Consider the following 20,771-nt stretch of genomic DNA (forward strand, 5'->3'; position numbering starts at 1 on the left):
GCGCTACATTCAACACTTTAATACATACACACTGAAACCACTGTTGTAGTGAATGAGCTTCTTAGCGTTGTAGTATGGTTGATCGACAAACCCAGGTGCCAGGACAATAATTATGACGCGGGTCCGAAACGAATGAATTTTATTCGTTCTGAACCCTCAAGGACAAAGGTATTCACAAAAGTTGTCAACTGTGTCTGTAAGATTTTCTTTTCTATTCAACTATCACTGGACCTTGCGAATAGAATACAGAAGAAGAAGGAGATGCACGCATATATCAATACGTTTTTAGTTCATGAAGTAGAGCACTGCATACGAGGCACTAGTTGCGAAAATTCAACATTTCTACATAGGTTTGCGAGCTTCGTTTTAGGACCAGATCTAGGAAAATATCTTCCCGGAACAGCATCGCAAGCGGTACTACCCCGGCGACCTTGTTATCGGCCGCGCATTCAAAGACACGGCCCAGCCGGGGGCAGACCGCGTTATCAAAGGGCCCTTCTCCAGTATATGAAGCACCCGGTCCCATTTGCCTCCCTCCACCGCTTACGCGGATTTGAATCACAAAAAACATCACGATCCACAAAAGCATCAGGTTCTCTTGATCGCAACATAGGGAAGGAAGTCGTAGTCCTACTGAAGTCACACGGCTGACTCTTGATGGTGTGCCCTGTATCTGTTAACTGCAACAGAATTTGTCGATTACAAGCACGGTACAAAAGCACCTGAGAAGAAATAAAAGAAAAGAAAGCGAGTAGTGAAGCAAAAGCAAGATAGTCAATGCAGGCAATGAAATCATAACCTTCTCAAATCTGTCACACAAACTGAAAAATCCAACTTTTTTTACCCATTCCACGCCCTCTATAAGGTATTTGCAACAACTGACTCAACCTAAAGAACGTTGTAAGGTGTTTCTTCTAGGCAGCCTTGAATGACATTGACAACTAAACAATGACATGGTAGAGTCGATGCTGAAGGAGCATCATTTAGTGCACTGTATCTTACTATTCACTTGAGAGAAACAGCCTAAAAAATCATGCTCTTGAACGGACATTCAAGGCTCGCAACGAAGCGAACGTTAAGTTGGGTGCAGTTCCCATTTCAACCTGGATGCTAGTGTTTTCCTATCGTTGGTCACGCAGGTTTTACAGTTGTTCTGTCATACTTTTTATGTCGATGAACCGTATCTCTAGCAGAAGCGGAGCTGTAAAGCCAATGAAACAACGAATGAGAAGGTGCCAGCTTTTATTGTCCATAAACATCACCACGGAAAAGATGCACGGGACAACTGTAAAGCTCGTGTCTCCTTTTTCTTTTTACATTCAAGCACGCGTGTCTGACCACCAGTAGAAAAATACTAGCATCTAGTGAACGATATCGCTAGCGTTCTAGTGCAGCGAATGATGTCGCTTTTATGTTACTCATGTCGTGCAGATTTTATTATCTACTAACAGATGAAAAAGGTCTATGCCTCATTTCTCAACAAATGGGGAGAGCGAATGGTAACACTCGGTCGGCTGTGATGTGCTTCGCCAGTTACCCCATCCGCACCCCTGTATATTTGGGCGCGCAGGAGCCTGGGGGACCATTTTTCTGCCTACACAACCGGGGATCTTTTTTTTTCATACCCCGCATTATCATTCGTTTTTGTGCACCCAACGACGCAACAGTTTGTGCGGTACGGCATTACCTTTAGGGCCAGTTCTCACTTGGCGATGCCCGACGCGGCGTCGTGAGCGGGCGACGGAACTATTCCGGAGTCGGGAGAGGAGTGACGTCGAGCCAAAAAACAAACAAAAAAACTGTCATTCCAAGCTTCTTTCACGACGTCGGCGAGAGCTCCCGAGAACGACTGCGGGCGATCAATTAGGTGACACCACGATGTAAAATAGGTGACAAAGAAAGGCCACGCCTCCTGATTTTTCGTCTGCTTTGGACGACGGAATGCCACTGTGGTGGGAACATGAACATCGTGCGCGCTGACGGGGCGGCGGAAATGCGCCTCTACTTCTGCCGCCCGTTCGCGACGTGGCGTCGGGCGGCGTCAAGTGAGAACTGGTCCTTAGCAGCTATCAATTCAGGCGCGGCGTCATCGAAGCAAGGTGGCGATTGAAAGCGTACGAATAGCCCTCGAAAACGGAGCGGACTCACAAAACAAGTTCCTATGGCTGCCGCCAGGATTTTCTGTGGCGCGGCGGACGCTTTGCACGAAGCGTATAACTGTGGGAACGAGTATGAGACTTTCCAGCTATTGGGAGATTGCCGGATGACATTGGCAGTTTGGCTCCTGTGATTGCCTTCTGGACGATAAGTGAGTCATAGGGTTCTGGCGAGTTATAAGGGTGCAGCAAGAGAAACAACAATGTTCCGCAGACGATGTACAGACTACGTAATTACATCATGATATCGTCAACATCAAATTGATATTAAGAGTTATTACGAGCTAAAATAGAGGAAATTAACCATTTTGCGCCAGTGAGTGTCACTTTTGTGACGATTTGACAAAATGCCTGAAGTATAGTTTGGGCTGGTTGGTGTAAATCTATTTTCGAGGGACCAAAGAACAAACACAAAACAGCAACACAGCGCCTTGTGTGTGGTCTTGTCTCCTGTTTGTTCTTTGGTCGCTTGAAAACGCTACTTCGCAGGCTGCAGCAGGTGAAATAGGCATGGGCCGCAGAGTCATAGCTATTAAATATTGATATACAGTCTATGTAATTAAATGATGACATCTTTGATACCACGTTTATAACAAGAGTGTATCACAAGATAAAATGTAATATATGGACAATTTGGGGGGGGGGGGGGGCACCTAGGCGATGATTTGATCAAACGCGACTTCGTTGATGTAGAAACATTGGTACAGAACTAAATACATTCAGAATCGAAAGCGTGTATAATCCCAAATCCCTCCAGTGCCTAGGAATACAGAAGGTCACGGACCCACGAGGCGGTGAAGAAGTAGAGAACACTGAGGGAATTTTATTTTAGTGCACGTATTTAGAATACTGTTGATCCATACTCGTGGGTATAGTCACAGGTGGATTGGTCACAAGGCAATTCACAACAACACAAGAACAGACCAATTACAACAGAGGTTGCAGTTTCTAATATAAATGCAAGACCAGAGGCAGCACAATGTACTGAAAGTCGAGTGCAATGGGGGTGGACGGTCAGTGTCTTATCAATGTTCTTTAGTTTCACGGGACTGTTCAAGGCCTTCCACCTACCCGTTCACCCCCACTGCACTCGACTTTCAGTACATTATGCTGCTTGGGGCAATTTCGTTACCAATGCTCGCCGGAAGATTCTTCCAATCGTGGATTGTGCGAGGAATGAAAGAAAATTTGAAGGCCTCTTTGCAAACCGGATTTCCTTGTAAAGCAAGAAAATGCTTATTCATTTAGCCCCATGCATCTCCTATTCATTTAGCCACTGCTCCTAGGTGTGGCAAACTAAATTCACTTTTGATTACTTGTGACAGATAATTCAGCCAAATGTGCCTTGAAGTAAAGTTCTATTGGAATTAATCTAGCCCAGCAACATAATACAGATGTGAATATAGTTGTACGGTACAGTCTTTCGGAATGGTTCGTTCCACTTGAAATCACGCACACATCTTATCACGCCCTGTTCCGTATCTTGGCTTCTACGGGCATTAATGCTAGTGCAGTGCCAGCAGCAACAACAATGAGAAAGAAGAAATCGCCGTTGCTCTTCGATGCTGATAGGAGTTGCATTCATCGTTGGCTCTAGCCGCTTCTAACTAGTAGCATCGTCATAGTCATCTCATTCCAAGGTAGTCCTGGCCAATCTCCCTTGCGGATGCGTGGCCATTGTATGACTGAGGCGGAAGAAGAAGAAGGAGTTGCAGAACGGGCTAAAAGCTGATATCTGCCATCTGCATTCACCATGATAGAGCTGCGACGATATGGCAAGGAAAAACAATTGCCAAGATACGAGGCAGACAAGTGAACTTGCACGGCAAATGTCCCGCGCTGCGAACATTTACACGGCAGCTGGCATCTACCAGCGCTGGTGCTAAAGTCTGACGAAAACACTTCACAGATAAATATATACATCCTTTACGAAGCCTTTTGCATTTCACTGTTCACGATAATCAACCAATTTCTCTCGAGTCGAAGCGCGGCACTCATAGAGAAGTCCATGCTTCGTTACGTTGATACGCAAGAAATGACATTGAGAGCAAAGATGACCTACTGTCTGCTGCAGAAACATTGCATCACTTGCCAAGTTGTTTGAAAACGTTAAAAAAAGAACATTTCTGCAGCCCCGATGAGGGAAGGGGCGTCCACTGAATACGAACAAGCCAGTACTAATCGCTCCCCACAAGGGGTTACTGGTGTATTCTGCATAGCGAAGCTATTATCAACGACATATAGTAGGCCCTTGTACTGGAATTTTATCACTGGTGACCGCAAATTTTTGAAATTTTGCGCCAGCTGTGCCCTTTAAAACGGACGAAAACTTTTTAACCGTGGTGCCAAAGAGATACTATCAAAGACTTCTGCTATGCCCTTCTACAGGGATTGTAACAGAAGCGACCACAAAATTTGGAAGAGACGGCAGCGGAGTCCTTTAAAACGGGCAAAACCACGAGTATGATGGTGCCAAAGGCATATACGCGACGGCTCATGCTATGCCTTTCTACTGGGATTGCAAAAGAGGCGACAGTAATTTTATGAAAAGGCAGCATCAAGGCCCTTTAAAACGGACAACACTCCCTGTATCACGGAGCGAAGGACATATTATCAATGCTTATGCAATGCCATTCTGCTGAGGTTATAACACAGGCAATCGCCAAATTCGTAAAAGGCGGCAGCAGAGCCCTTTAAAACGGTCGAAAGCCCTTGTATCATAGCGCAAAAGACACACTCGCAACAGCTTATGCTGTTGCCCTTCTACTGGGATTGTAACGGAGGCGACCGCAAAATCCGTAAAAGGCTGCAGCAGAGCCCTTCAAGACGGCCGAAACCGATTTAATCATGGTGCCAACGACATATTCGCGACGGCTTGTGTTATGCCCGTCTAGTGCGATTTTAACAGAAACGATTGCAAAATTTGAAGAAGGCGGTAGTAGAGACCTTTAAAATGACTCAAACAACTTGTATCACGGTACCAAAGAGATACTATCAACGGCTTATGGTATGCCCTTGTACTGGGATTGTAACAGAGGCTACCGCAACGACGGGAAAACGCGACAGCAGATTGAGCCCTTTAACATCTGCGAAGCCCTTTAATCAAGGTGCGAGGGTGTACCTGTTTCCCCTGAACCTAGAGGTTGGGTTTGACAATACCGCTTCCAAAACGACACTCGCGAAGGCCAAAAAATATGTAAAATGCTATCAAATTTGGGGCTTAATATCATCTGATATAAAAACCACATCAAAATTGTCCTAAGCTGGTTTTGTAAAATATATATGTGAAATCCAGATTACGGAGTTTGAGCCCCATACCATTTTCGCCTGTTGCACCTTGAAAGGTCGCCTTTGACAAAATCGCTTCCAAAACAGCACTCGCGAAGGCCGAATGACCAATTTGATGAAATTGTGGGCTTACTATAATCTGATATAAAAATGACATCGAAAATGCCCTAAGCTGATTTTGTAATATGTGAAATTAAGATCACGGAATTTGAGCCCTGTACCAGTTTCCCTTGTTGCACCCTGAGAGGTCGCCTTTGACAAAATCGCTTCCAAAACGGCACTCGCGAAGGCCAAATAACCAATTTAATGGAATTGGGGGTTTAGTATCATCTTATGTAAAAATGATATCAAAAATGTCCTAAGCTGATTTTGTAATGTGTGTGTGTGTGTGAAGTTAAGATCACGGAATTTGAGCACTGTACCTTTTTCCCCTGTTGCATCCTGAGAGTTCGCGTTTCACAAGATCACTTCCAAAACGGTACTCGCGAAGGTCAAGTGACAAATTCGATCAAATTGTGGGCTTACTGTAATGTGATGTAAAAACGATATCGAAAATGTCCTAAGCAGATTTTGTAATATGTGAAATTAAGATCACGGAATTTGAGCCCGGTACCAGTTTCTCCTGTTGCGCCGTGAGAGGTCCCGTTTGACAAATCGCTTCAAAACGGAACTCGCGAAGGCAAAATGACGAATTTGATCAAATTTGGGGCTTAATATCATCTGATCAAAAGATGATATCAAAGATGTCCGAAGCTCATTTTGTAATATATATATATATGTGAAATACCGATCGCACAGTTCAACCCCCGTATCTCTTTCCCCTAGTGCACCCTGAGAGGTCGCGTTTGACCAAATCTTTTCCAGAGGTGCACTCGTCACGGCAAAATGGCAAATTTATCAACTTCGGCGCTTAACATGTGAAATAAAAATAAAATTAAAGATGTCCTATGCGGCCGAAACGACTTGTATCATGGTGCCAAAAAAATATCATGAAATGCTTATGCCATGCCGTTCTGCTGGAATTGTAACAGAGGCGACCGCACAGTTCGGAAAGGCAGCACCAGAGCCCTTTGAACCGTGCGAAGCCCCTTTATTAATCATGGTGCCAAAGCGTACAGGTTTCCCCTGTTGCACCCTGAGAGGTAGCGTTCGACAAAATCGTCTCCGAGACAAGCACTCTGGTCAGTGCTCCCCTCACTACTCCACAAAACGTAAGGTTCACACATTAGTTTTCCTCCTCCGCCCTCCCCAATTACGCGGGTCGATACTGAGACTACGCTCCCTCAAGCCTGGGTCGGGATCCGCCGCTGACCCTGATGGGTCACATGGACAATATTATCAAGTTGTATAGGCTACCATCAAAACGATACAAAATGTAAAACTATCATTTTTATATAAAGCACTTCATGTTGCAAAGTTGTCTATTCTGTGAGCCCTTTGGAGATCCACCAAAGATTGCCCGTCTGCCTTTCGAACTCCTTCGGACCGGCCGTAGAGTCTTAGTGCATGCGTATTGCGATAATACAGTGACTTAGAAGGGGACGCCTAGAAGGGGAGTCGTGTCTCGGTCGCATCATTGAAGGCCCTGGGTGCATCAGGGTAACACATACAAGTCGTGCTGCGGTTGGCATGTGACCTGAAGGACGTAGTGACTCAGAATAGGAGATGACATTTCAAGAATTTGACTTTCTTTGCGTGGTCTAAACATTGGCCTCGTGCAAAAATTGACGAAATCCTCATAGGCTCAATGCATTAAAATTCATTTGGCCAGGGTGCACTGGGTTTATATCCTGTTAGCGCGTTTCACGTTTCCAGGGGTTCTTTACATGGTGTCTTCCGTGTTAGACGATGACATCTTAAGATTATTATTCCCTTTCGCTGTTAATTGGCATAAGCGCAATTTCCCACTGCACGGCAGCTTCCCCGCATAGGAGGTAACCATAGCAGCGGAGCTTAGAGAGACACTGTAGAGAAAGGGCGTATAGAGGACATTCTGACTGCTCATTGTCCACAGAACTTTACCTAGTGGCGTTTTACTGTTCTATGACGCAGGTCAAATGCGAATGCGAGTTATGACACTGCTGCTGAAACCGATCCGTTAGATAAATATTACCAGCTTTCAAAGCACTCAAACACTTTTTGTTCTTTGCATAACTGCGCTTAATGTGTTAGTTACCTCATGAATGTCAAGGGAACTGATCTCTTCAAGAGGAAATGATAGAGCAAAATCCATATCTGGGTAGCTTTGCATTGCTCCCGTACTGGTGAGCCAGCAGGACGATGCCTTGCGATGCATGCGATAGGCGACAGAGGACGTTTATGGAAGGATGCCATTCGCACATGCGACAAACGCCTCACCCGTAAAGTACAGGGCTTCCTATGTACAGCATTTCGTCTGCGCTGTGAATTATACGGCCAGTTCCTCAACTGAGTATGGAGTATTCGAAAGTATCATACACATTAGGTTCCCCACTACTTTTCTGATAAATTCGAGTCAGAATTAAATTGAGAAAGATTGCCAATCGCTGTACTCCTCTAGTCCCCGTTACCTCGTTCTCCCATTTTCTTGAGCTCTGAATATGGCTTTGAAACTAAAGGAGAGAGAAACAACACAAGTCTGTGTCCTGTCTGCAAAAAAATAAATAAAAATAAATAAATAAAAAAGAAAAGAAAGAAAGATCTGTAAAATGAATATCTTAACAGTTTCCGATGCTACGGAACTAAATAATCCCGCATCCACAGAGGATGAACAAGAGCTATATTAGCTACGTTATTCGATTTGTTAAGAGACTTCTGTTTTCAACACATGTGGTCATGTACGTATTATCATAGAAGAGTTACACCAAATTAAGTTTTCATGGATTTTTAAGCTCATACTCAAGGTCTTCCATCGTGTGCATTCCCAAGCAGCACACAATATTGTACCCGTATTGGCTGGTCATTGGCGATACGGGTCCAATATGGGATCCGTTTCGCCAAGAATCTCCCCATATTGGCTGAAAATGGGCAATATGGGCCTCATATTGCCCAGATTGAGCCAATATTGGGAAAATCCTGGCGGTATGAGCCCTATATTGCCCACTTTGAGCCAATATTTGGAAAATCCTGGCGATATGGGCCCCATATTGCCCGCGTACACCCCATACTGATCGAAAATACAGAAAATGGTACATACCCGTGTCACAAATGCCCAAGCAGCATAACAAGATTGAACGTTGAAGCGTGTCAAATACCCAATACAGTACATTGTTACATTCAACAACTTCCCGCAGATGATACACATTGTTCGAAACAGTCAACGTACGTGGGAATGCTCTGGTGTCCCTTCAAATCCGCGTTTTGATCTTTCGCCTTTGGGGCCAGGATCTTTCGCGGTGGAGGGAGGCGAAGGGGAGCCGGTCCTTCATATTTGGAGAAGGGCCCCTTGATAACGGGTGGGCCGTGTCTTTGAACGCGCGGCCGATAACAAGGTCGTCGGGGCAGTACCGCTTGCGGTGCTGTTCCGGGAAGATCTTTTCTTGATCTTTGGCATTGGCAGTTTCGTGGGACTGCTTGTGTCCTTCAGAAAGGTGGGCGTAGCACCCGCTCATTATTTTTTTGGGCGATGCAGTATTTTTTGTGTTTTTTTCTTTTTTTTCTCAATCATGTGCAACGTGGAATATATCCGCAGAAATAAAAAAGCAAAAATCAGAGAAAAGTATAATCAATGGTGAATATTATACAGGATGTTTATTATTACACGGACTCTCCGTTGGTGTTATCACAGAAATATTGGCAATATTGGCACAAAATGGGCTGGCCCATATGGGCAGCCCATATTGGTCCAATATAGAGCCTGGTTGCACTTCCCATATGGGTCCAATATTGGCAGCCCATACTGAACCAATATTGACAATATTGGCGTGCTGCCTGGGTTAGCTCCTAAGCAGCTGTTTCCATTTGTTTCCTTACAAGAGTACAACTTGTTGTTGTGGATCCCCGTTCGTATGAAGGTACTCTGATTGTGGTAGTATTGTGGAATAAACGTGTTCAAAGGTTGGGTTATGCGAAGCATTGGTTGGTTAGTTTTCCTCCCCTTTTTTTCATTGTTCTGATAAATATGTCCCCCCCCCCCAAATTCGTTGCACGAGACATCTAAAATCGAGGTGGGCATTGAACAATGACCGGAATTCTAATTTTAATAACCTTAATATCCATGTTCACGTATTAACCCATACACTTCTTTCATATTCATTAACAGCCAGTTCATGAAGTATTCCTGGACAGCCGGAAGGAATATGGCCGTGTTTACGGGTGAGAATTTTTGTGTTTAGAATGCTCGTAAGCGTAAACATCTACCCTAACTGCTATCGTGATTTGTTCTTCTTTTCACGTATCTCGTTCAATATTACAGCGCACGTTTTACGCAATTCCAGAACGTATCAAGACACGTATCCATGCTTAGTCGTTGGGGACCCGGATCTGCTGCGGCACATCTATGTCAAGAACTTCTTATCTTTCGCTGATCGAACTGTGAGTGGAAGATGTCAACGAACGATTTCAGTGTTCGTGAAACTGATCATTAGGTAATGATGACATACACACATAAATGGAATGATGATGTGGTGGGTCATTCACCGCCGCTATGGCGGTACAATGCCCCATTGCTCTTGAGGAAGGGATGAGAAAGAGATGATGATGGAAAAGTGTCCTATATTAGAGTTGGTGCATTAGTCCAGTGCTGGAGAGGAACTCAGCAAAAACACGTAGGCCCTGCATCTGAAGCTCTTGAAGTAGTGGTAGCAGTCAAGAAGCGCGGCTTCCACGTCTCTTCCAAATGCAGCAATTGCACGACCTAAAGTCAAGTCACTGTGTACCTAGTGTAATGAGCACACTCACACACTCGGTCCAAGTGGCGAAGTCAATAGATTTTTGTCAAAATTTGAGTACTGTATTAGGGATCGCGCGATGAAAAAATAAGGTCGCCGTTCAGGAACATGCAACAGAGAAGGCATACACTCCAAATATTTCGGCACTTTGAGCACTGCGCCACTGTGCAGATTGAATAATAATATCATTGGGAGGAGATATGTACGTAATCTGTATCAGCCTGTTTGTGTGGTGAAATCCTGAACGTGCCGCTGGGCAGATCTGCGCATAATTTGGACCACCTGGGGTTCTTTTGACATACCTGAAAAATATTTGGGACAAAATGGTTCAAGCATATTACCACCCCCACACTGCAACCGCGGTCTTCGTAAGCCAATACGTTAACGGCTGAGCTACCGAGGGCGACACTTGTTGAAATGCGAAAGCACTCTTCTTCCAAACGGTATACAAAAAGCGAAGAAGCCAAGTACGGTCCACCGCGTGTATCATACACGCGCAGCGAGCACGTTCGCCATGCTGCAAAGGTGCACTGGCTTGAACCTTGCAGCAGGATATATCTTGAATATTTGCTTCTGATACTTCCCGCAGTGGAGCAGCCAGGGTGGGGCTGAACACCACATCCCACCGAAACATTGATAACATATTATTGGCAAGTCCAACTATCACAGAGGGCGCTGCTACTTTTCAAAATGGCGTCCGAAAACAGGTCCGTCGGCACGCTTTCTGCGATAATGAAATTCCTCGGTTGCACGGCTGAGTCGCGTTGTTTTGTTGAGGGTGAACGTGTGCTGGCAGCAAAACACCTCATCCTTGCTGGCATCACGCAAACTGAAGTTCGTGAAGTAAATTGCGTCGGACTTCGCCTGCAAACTTCGGGCATGTGGAAGCAGCCTCATACCGTGGAATCCGTGTTCTCGATTCAATCACGCGGCAGTGAAACTCCACAGGTCATTAAGTGTCTCTGTTCTTGCACAGCTGGTCAGTTAGAAAAGTGTAAACACGTCGCCGCATTACTGCTTCACTGCTACCAGTAAGTAAAGTTTACTTTCGTCAATGTGATTAGTGCCAGCATGTCGAAAACTTAGCGTCTATTTGTGATACATGATACAAATTATGGCTACAAATATTAATTGGCTGCTTCGCATATTGCAAGTTGCGTATTTGTGCAATTCTCATTATGAATGATGACACTCGTTTTCGAGCACTGCCGCCTGCAGAGCAGAGCACATATATCTCAGCTCCTTCAGATTTTCACCTTGTTTTCGAAGCGATTACATGCAAGTGGGCGTATGCAGTATCACTTGTGGTTCCTGTGTTAATAGCATCGCACTAACTTTCGCTGCAGTTCATCTGTTCTTGTGTTTCAACAGTGTTGGGATAGCATCGTTGAATCAACTAAGCTACACTGATGTGGAGTGCGCGTGGGCACCCACGATATTTGCACACTGAACGAAGTGTGTAAGTAAAACTTACGTGGCAAGATGTAATCTTTATCACGAAAGTGTTTAGAGCAGACAAACATCGTTCTGGTGACGGTTTTCCCGATGCGAAGCCGATTTGTTCGATGCTGTGGCTGGTCGGGGTGATCTTCGATCGTTACCGTGTGGGAAGTGATGGAAAGATACTGATTTATTTTTCCGTCTGGCAGATAGACACTGCGGAACGCTACCGAATTCCTTCGAAACATGTTTTCTGTTATGTGGACACATGCCGCACGCAAAACACGCGCAATGTCTTCCGTACCATCGAAGGGTGCATGTCTACTACGTCGGGACCTGTTTTCAGCAGTTCTAAACTTGCGCGTTAGGTGGCGTCCGTCTTGCTGGAGTTGCCAATACTCTGACCGAAATTCTCGCGAAAGAGGACCGAATCATTACCGAAGCCAGTAAAACCTTCAATGGGAAAAGGAAGAGAAAGCTCTCAAAGCGTGAGAGCTCTAAAGAGAGGGAGAGAGAAGGTGTTTGAAGCAAACGTAAATCGATCCCAACAAGAAACAATCAAGGGCCTCATTATTTCATTCCCCACATCACCATCAACAGTGGGGTAGAGTATCGCTCCTGGCGATGAAACTCCCCATTCGTGATATACATGCGGTACAATGTTTCACATATTGCATAAACAGTAGCTTGAAGGAAGGGCTCCAGTATGAAGTTACAACATCACCTGTACCATGACGGAATTGCTCAGAAACATTTGAAACCGAAGTATTTTCAGCGCGGACGACGTGGCTCTCAGCGGAAAATCTGTCTGTGCTGACTTGCAAATTCAAAAGGAGAGGGTCACCTGGTGTAGAAGTAACGTGGCGCAGGTCGGAAGAGAGGAGGAGAGGGTAAAACTGAGAGGAGAGAGGAGAGGCACGGAGCATTTGTGTCATCTTTTTTATTCTGGTCTGACGAGGTTCGGAAGCTCGCTCGGAAAAATTGCTGGTTGTGAGTGGCTAATTTGCGGATATGGGTGGCATCCTTGATGTTTGTAATTTCACCGGCAGTGAAGCTACACTATTATATCATTGGTGTTATGGTCTTCTGGCCACCTTCAGATGCTACTAGTGCATCGAAAGCTGTGGATCTGCTCGAGTAATACGCAGCAAATGTGTGTGTGTGTTTTGTCTTCTTTCTGCTACCTCCTCCTTCTCCAAATAAGTAGATGGCTTCTGGAGCTATGTGATCTCCCTGGTGGGCCCCTGCATCTCCATTTCTTTTAACTTCTGCGTAATTGCGAAGACGTGACTTGAACGTGCGACGCTTTGGCACGAGCGTTACGGTTTCCTTCGGTCTCTCATGTGTGCTTTGCGCTCACTGTTTATATTCGAAAAATGGGAGAGCACAAGAACGGCTGACAACCAATTTATGTTGCGTTTTGCTCCAAATGGTCTCTTTCGTCTCCACTTCTTCTGCAGATACTTCGCTTTGTGTGAAAACATGCTCTTTTGTGTATGCATGCTACCTGAACCACAATGGGACTTCCATCGTTAATGTCAACTGGCCTATTATTCCATTCCCCACATCACCACCAGCAATGGGGTAGAGTACCGCCCCTGGCGATGAAGCTCCCCATTCATCATCTTTAATTAAAATTGCTGCTGTCACCTGAACCACTTGCTTTCTTTAAAAAGGGTGATGTTTCTTCTACTACATTACGCGTCGCATTTCCGAGCTCCATGATGGAAGTGGTTTATCTGAGATCCCAAGCGCAGGATGGAGGAGGGGGAGAGTAGTTTGCAAAAAATCGAGCTCATACAGGGCTGTGGTCGAGCTTGTCTGCTAAATCCATCACCCGTGGGATCAGTGCAGTAGCTAGGAGACAGAAATAGCCCGACAGAGTAGATAAATTTCAACGTTAATTCCAAATAAGAAATAGTACCCGCATACGAAAGCATCTGAAAGTTCTCCTAGGGCTCTGGAACAATCCACCATCCCAACGTTTTACGGCAGACTGCCTGCAACTATTCCTGACAGACCCAGGTTGGTCTCTAGGGTTTGACTTCGTCTTGATGTTGACTGTCACTCTTTGACTGTGACTACTCCATTGTCCCAGTGACCACGTATTTCGGTGTGTACTGCCTGCAGTCAGGGCCGGCGAGCGAAATTACGGGCCCCGGGGATGGGTCATGCCCGTATCCCCTCCTCACGATACCGTCGTGATAACACAGTTAAATATTTCTTCTTTGTATGATTACGATAGGTCATGGTCCATGAATCACGTGGGCCCCTGAAGTGGTCCTTGCCACGGGACGCTATCCGCGGCCGACCTACCCTCTCGCCGGCCCTGCCTGCTGCTTCAGCTAATGAAAGCGGAGCAGCAGGTCCTCGTAGCTCTCACCAACTTGACAACCTTTCCGTGTATTTTATCTCTACATACACAATTCAATGAAGCAAATCGCGTTCAGTTTCTAATACTCAATCTAGGTCTCGTTATTAATTTTCTTCCTATATTTTTCTTGACCGATGCGTAAGGTAGTACTCCTGTCACACGGGATGATTTAGTGTCAGTTTCGTGTAGTGCACTCCAACCAGCGAATGTAACTTTCACTACCTGTTTGCTACACGGCTTGAGTAAGTGTCACTTCCGCAGAGATGACAATTGCGATAGATAAGAACAAACGGCGGAAAAATTTTTAGGCGTGCGCCACAATACCTTTCTCGTTATGTTTTTCATAGGTTTAGACACCTTCTGCAAATCTTCCAACATTAAACAAATTGGCCTCAAACATGTACCACAACAAAAATGGCCGCAGCCGGATCGCCAAGACCGTGAAGTTCTCACAAGCTGTTAACGAGAGTAATGACATGTTTTTGGCACCGTTTCACACTATACTTAAATAAAATAAACACACTGCTGAACATACTTGTTTCAAAATATTGAGGTGTCGGGAGCCCTCGCGTTTTCTCAATATTTTTACCTGTGCCACAAAGCCTGCCGTCGAGGCTACACACTTTGTAAGCCGAAAAGAAGTGAAGTGAGTTTGGGGAACTCACTAAACCGTTAGTGCACTTTCTGCCGAGTGTCACTAAACGATGTCATGTAACAGCACACGAATGACTGCAAGTGCAAGTGTCACTGGCTGAAAGTGACACTAAATAAGATGCAATAAGGGTGAGGCAGGCAAGCGAGCTGGTGAAGGTTCGACGACGGTGGCATACCTTGAGCTTGAGGGAACGAGAGGACACACGAAGAAGTAGACAAGACGATGCTCGGTAGAACAAGACGAAGTTTTTAGCCTCGTCCTGTCTACATCTTCGTGTGTCCTCTCGTTCTCTCAAGTTCAAGGTATGCCAATGTCGTCGACACTAAATTAGTCCGTCTGACAGGGGTATAACACATTTGAAACACGCACGTATCACGTACGTACTTTGTACTTGCATTTTTGTGGATTGCTTTGCAATTTTCGACTCTCCAAACAGTATTTTGTGGCCATCTATCAGCCTAAGCAAAGAAAAAGAATGTCAGAAATCACGACGTGGCAAAATCCAGAAGGCGTGAGAATAAATGATCGCTTTCTAACACTCAGGTACCGGGCGAAGTGGGAAATCAGCTCTGGGACAGGATGCTCAATATCCTACCAGCGGCAGAATGGAGGGAATTTAGAAATATATTGACAACCTGTTTTACTTCTGCCCGTCTCAAAATGGTAAGCCTCGCTTGTCTGTGCCGTTGCAGACTTCGAACTTTTTTCTTGCACACCGTGTTCATAGTGTAATTTGTTTGCTTTGTTAGCATTGTTATGTAAATGTTTTAGAATAGCTTTTAATAATTATGTTTCTTGTAGATGTTGCCAAAAATTGCCCATGTCGCCAATAGGACAGGAGATATATTTTTGGAGCTGGCAAAGCAAAATGAAACAGCTAACGTCCATGAGTGAGTAGCGTTATTTATCATTCCTATTGTTGCTTTATCTCTGTTGATTGTTCATTCATGCCCTCTTACCAATGTCTTGTTTTGGCTTCATAATATGCAGTCTTTCATCGAACGGTGCATTACATGAGAAATTGATGTTCTGAGTCTGGGAACACATAGAAAGGACAAATACATACAAAGCCTCAAAGTGCCGAAGAAATTAATGATGAAAGATGGAAGTCACTGAAAAGGTTAGCCAGCTGTAGGACCAGAAGATGTGGGTTCGAGTCCTACAGCTGGCTAACCTTTTGAGTGACTTCCATCTTTCATCGTTCGGTGCATTACATTTTGTCGTCCGGGAGAACACCTTGTTAGGCAGTTATATTGAGAGCTCATAACCATCAGCGTGGTATCCGAGTCGATACAGAATCCATTCGTTGATGGCGGCTCTAACGCCTAACCTCTCTAACCAAATCAGTGTTCACGCGGAGAGGGGTGACAAATGCAGTGCGCTTACTAAGAACGGCAAGGGTAAGTAACACCGTACCCGTATGGCCCCACATTGAATCCTTGGTGTGGTATGGATTCCTCAGCTATTTCGAGTTTGTGCGCCGTCAGTGTCCTCCATTCTGAAAAAGCTGTTCCTCGCTTGCGAGGCAGGAAAGACTGGAAATGCCAGAATAGGGTTGTGATGGTGTGATGGTGGTGATCATGAAATTGAGTTTTGAGCGCAAAAGCGTCTATGGTCTGACTAGGTAGATTACGACTTGTTCAAACTAGTGGTGGCCAAGTTAAAATAAAGTGGTTAGTGTAAAACTACATAACTGTTTAAAACTGTGTAAATGTTACGACATTACTATATTGATTTTCCATGTTGCCAAAGGTGAGATAGTAAATGTCTAACGAACGGCTAAACTTAGAGGAGTGGCATGTCTACTAGATGTCTACCAGTAGCCTTATAGGGACACTAAAATGCAAAAACAACTTGCTCTCAAATGAAAGTCCGTGTTTCAATTAGTATAATACAGGCAAAATTAGTTCACACAGCGCTACCGTTTAGAAGAAAAACGCAGTGCAAACAGAGCCGTCTTTGGCAGCAACGAATGGGATCCATAGCAAGCGACGATTGGCGCTTGCTTGCCTATCGTGGCCGTGTGGATTTGGAACGGGTCCGATCGTAGTGTTCCGAATATGCGCGACATGATGGGCACTGGTTCATTTTGCAATACCGATTCACTGAATTGTAGCCTACAACAGTTCTCGCGAATGCTCCACTGACGGCATTTATCTTCATGTCCTTTGAACAGCGACGCCAGTCCGCTTCGAAACGCGCATTATGTTTTTCACCGTGATTGCTCCATGGAGTGGCACGCGCGTGCAGCATGGACTAAAAACACCGACGCACGAGCTGAAACGACGTTCACTACCTAGCGCCGAAGCAAGAAAGAGCCCGGTACAATTTCGATTGTAGCTCCGTAACGGAATCAAAGTTTTGAATTCTTATAACAAGTACGAAATTAATATAGCGTGGAACGTGATTTGAAGTCAACTTGATTTTTTATTTTAGTGCCCCTTTAATTTCCAGCGGAAGACTTCTAGCATTCCTCTAGCATAACTAACGCTACGCCACCTACACGTCTGACCCTAGACATCAGACGTCTTACCCTAGCCGAAATTTAGACTTTTTATATACCAGACAGAGGAGGCTTCTACTCCTGTATTATCCATAACGTGTAAACTTACACCAAATTTATACCTCCGTTTTCCTTGCAACGTCTAGGATTATACCTTCTTTAGCCTTTGCTTAAACCACACCTAAAAGACTTTCTTTATGCGTGGTCGCGGTCGAGACGCTCACCCCGTTGAACTTTTGCGATGCGCTCGCACCTTCTGTGGTGCAATCGTACCGTTTCCTTTCTTTTTTCTTTTCTGCATTGGGGGCTACCGTCTTTCTTTTTTTGGGGTAGCAGAATTCGCTTGCGCGAATTCAACCTCCCTTGTTACCAACCAACCAACCACTTTCTTTATGTGTGTACTCTTTCAGGAATGTATGTTGTGCATGTGAAAATAACACACGGCAGCTCACACAAGAAGCGCAAATTGCCACAAATTTATTTGAAGCAAATGTATTACAACACTGCAAACGTGACTACTATGTGCACTAGCGCTTCCGCAGCACTGTGACTAGACAACAGGCACATTTCAAGAGCTAGGGCCCGGGAACCGATACAACGCCAAGGGCGACATTTCACCCAACCCCCTTCGTCAATTTTTTCCAGTGGTCGGGATCGGTGTTTGAACCCATTGCAAGATAAGGCTAAGTGCTCTAAATTAGGCTGCGTGAGTGATTAATTGGTCGAAGAAGCTGAAAGTTATTTTGTAGGCATTATACTTTAATAAGTGTAACTGTAATGAAAGCCTGACTTTTTGGTGACTTGGTGCATATACAAAGTTGTAGTAAGAGTGGGAAAGGCCACAAAGAGGGGGAGGAATTCACCTGCCGCAGCGCGCCCTCTGCAAACCAGGTAAGCACCGCGGGATCTTTGACGTACGCTTGGTTTGTCCTGAGCCGCAAGCTGCCAGCAGGCTCCGGGCGCCTGGGCTGGACGATGACCAGATAGTAATGTTTATATTGTCAGAACACATATTGTTGAACTGATGTAAATAACATTAACGAAGTCTCACTTTCCGCAAGCCCTTCGAAAGCCTTGTCGCTAGAGCTCTTCTGACATTTCTGGACACCATCGGACTTCGATCGTTATTGTAAAGGGGCTCGTTATTTTATTCCCCCCATTCCACCAAGCACTGGGGTAGAGTATCGCCTGTTGCGATGAAACTCCCCACTCTCCAAGGCCGAAAATAAAGTTGTTGTTGTTGTTGTCGCTAGAGACATTTCAGAGTGGGAGATGAGGTCCGTTTTACGGGAATACCGGGTAACGCACAATACATTGAAACAATCAGAACAAACATCGAACTATTCAACTCTGGTTACTTACGTTCCTTCATGATTCCCTTATCTTGAACTCCCATAGGCTGGCGCTGGAAGTTCTCAGAAGCAAAGTACTCATTTAAAAGAAGTTACGAACAATTTTCAATAGATACGGAAGTCAGCGCACAAAAAAGCAGCCAAATTCCCCTACACTTAGCGTACCCATGGTATCATGCTTTCCAAGTGACATACAGAAAGACGTTGGCAAGATAGTAATGTTATGACGTTCATAGTAACACGCAGTCCTGGGCAGGGGCGGTCCCAGCGAAGTACTTGGGGGGGGGGGGGGGGCGACGTCTGCGAGCCTTTAGCCAGTCGCTATCCATTTGGGTGCGAGGGGGGAGGGGTTCTGAACACGGAAGAGACGAAAACTGGACCAGGACTATGCTTTTTGGGGGAAAAAAACGAAGTGAGACCCGAAGATAGTCGAGTGTGTACTTGTTGGTTACCCTGAAGGCGTTAAGGGGTATAAGCTCTGGGACTGGAGAAACGACAGATTCTTAGTGAGCCAGGATGTTGCCTTTGACGAAAACAGTTTTCCATCCAAAACCAGAGCACATGTCAATGAGAAATCTACAGAAGCGACTCAAAACACAGCTACCGACAACGGAGCTGTATTTGTCAACCTTGAGGATGATGAATTACTAGCACCGCAAGCAGCATGCGAGGGGGAGGTAAATATCAGTAAAAGTGGAACGAACCCTTGCGAGGTTCAAACTGAAGAAAATAATGAAGACACACCGCAATCAGATTCAAACCATATTCCAAGACGATCAGAGCGACTAGCATCCAAGCCGCGACCGAACTACTGCTGCGTAGTCAAGCGCAGTGACTTTATCCCAGATCCCACTACCGTCGAAGAAGCCCTGTCTATGCCTGATGAAAGGAACTGGCGGGACGCCATTCAGGAGGAGCTTGATAACCTAAAGAGGAACGGAACATGGGAAGTATAGTTCCGAGGCCAAAGGATCGACGCTTAAAAAAGAAACAAGGAAAATGGAGATCTAGAAAGATACAAGGCTCGAGTTATTGCTTGTGGATACTCCCAAGTTGGAGGAGTAGATCTGAACGAAACGTTCTCCCCAGTTATAAAATTGAAGTCGATTCGCATATCGCTTGCGCTAGCAGTCGAATGGGGATGGACTGTACACCAGGTTGATATAACCGCAGCTTACTTGAATGGTACTTTGATGGAAACCATATACATGGAACCACCTGTCCCGTTCCGTGAAGGAAACAAGAACGACGTTTGTCTTCTGAAGAAGAGTTTATATGGGCTGCGCCAGTCAGGAAGTGAGTGGAATATTCGACTGGACAAATTTTTAAAGAGTGAGGGGCCATCCAGATCGATCCGTGTATTGTATGTGTGTATTGTATGTGTGTATCGATGTCTATTTCAACATCGAAGAAGGCATTATTTTCGGAGTATATGCGGACGACATATTGATTCTTGCAAAGAATGACACGAAGTGCAAGGACTTCAAGGAGAGCATGAGGAACGTCTTTGAAGTCAGAGATCTTGGTGAGGCAAACTACATACTGTCAATGAGAATTCAACGTCACCAAGATGGAAGACTAATTCTTGACCAAACAGCCTACGCCGACAACATTTTGACCCCTCGTAACTTGATAGCGGTTCAATATTTTCCAGTAAATCATTTGCCAAAGATTTACTGGAAAATATGGAACCACTAACAAGTTACGAGGGGTCAAAATGTGCGCAAAAGACGAAAACCATACTACGAAGGACGAAACCCACGAGAGGGTGGACTACTTCACATGATCAGCGTTTCGTGGCACAGAATGGCGCAATCATGTCTCGGCATTTTTCCAAAGGAAGTTTTCATTTTCAGACCCTGAGGCAGGCCAATATTCCCCCGCTATTTCTTCGAAGTACGTGATTTTTAAAGCTACGGCTTGGGACAAACGTTTACGGAATACCCGAATGTCGCATTTCTCTAATGGCGCGGCAAACGGGAGGGTATACAAGTAGTGAGAGGTAGTTAGAATAGCCGGACACCCGTCTCTTATTCCATCTCTTTCTGATATCTAGTAAGAGGCGGCTCCGGTGATGAAATACGCCAGTGCCGTGTTCCGTAAACTTTTGTCCCAAGCTGTACCTTGCGTTGAAG

The 20,771-nt window shown here is 45.2% G+C and overlaps 1 protein-coding gene across 2 annotated transcripts in view; it reads left to right on the top strand.

Moving 5' to 3' along the window:
* LOC135371409 (cytochrome P450 3A9-like) overlaps positions 1 to 20,771 on the top strand; it is a 91,688-nt gene that overhangs the window by 10,784 nt on the left and 60,133 nt on the right. For both annotated transcript variants that reach the window (XM_064605473.1, XM_064605474.1), the window contains 4 exons: positions 9,685 to 9,737; positions 9,860 to 9,956; positions 15,325 to 15,444; positions 15,583 to 15,671. In XM_064605473.1, coding sequence (XP_064461543.1) covers positions 9,685 to 9,737; positions 9,860 to 9,956; positions 15,325 to 15,444; positions 15,583 to 15,671 — 359 coding nt within the window. The remainder of the gene's footprint in view (positions 1 to 9,684; positions 9,738 to 9,859; positions 9,957 to 15,324; positions 15,445 to 15,582; positions 15,672 to 20,771) is intronic.

This window comes from Ornithodoros turicata, unplaced genomic scaffold (assembly GCF_037126465.1).
Source record: "Ornithodoros turicata isolate Travis unplaced genomic scaffold, ASM3712646v1 Chromosome11, whole genome shotgun sequence".
Taxonomy (NCBI): domain Eukaryota; kingdom Metazoa; phylum Arthropoda; class Arachnida; order Ixodida; family Argasidae; genus Ornithodoros; species Ornithodoros turicata.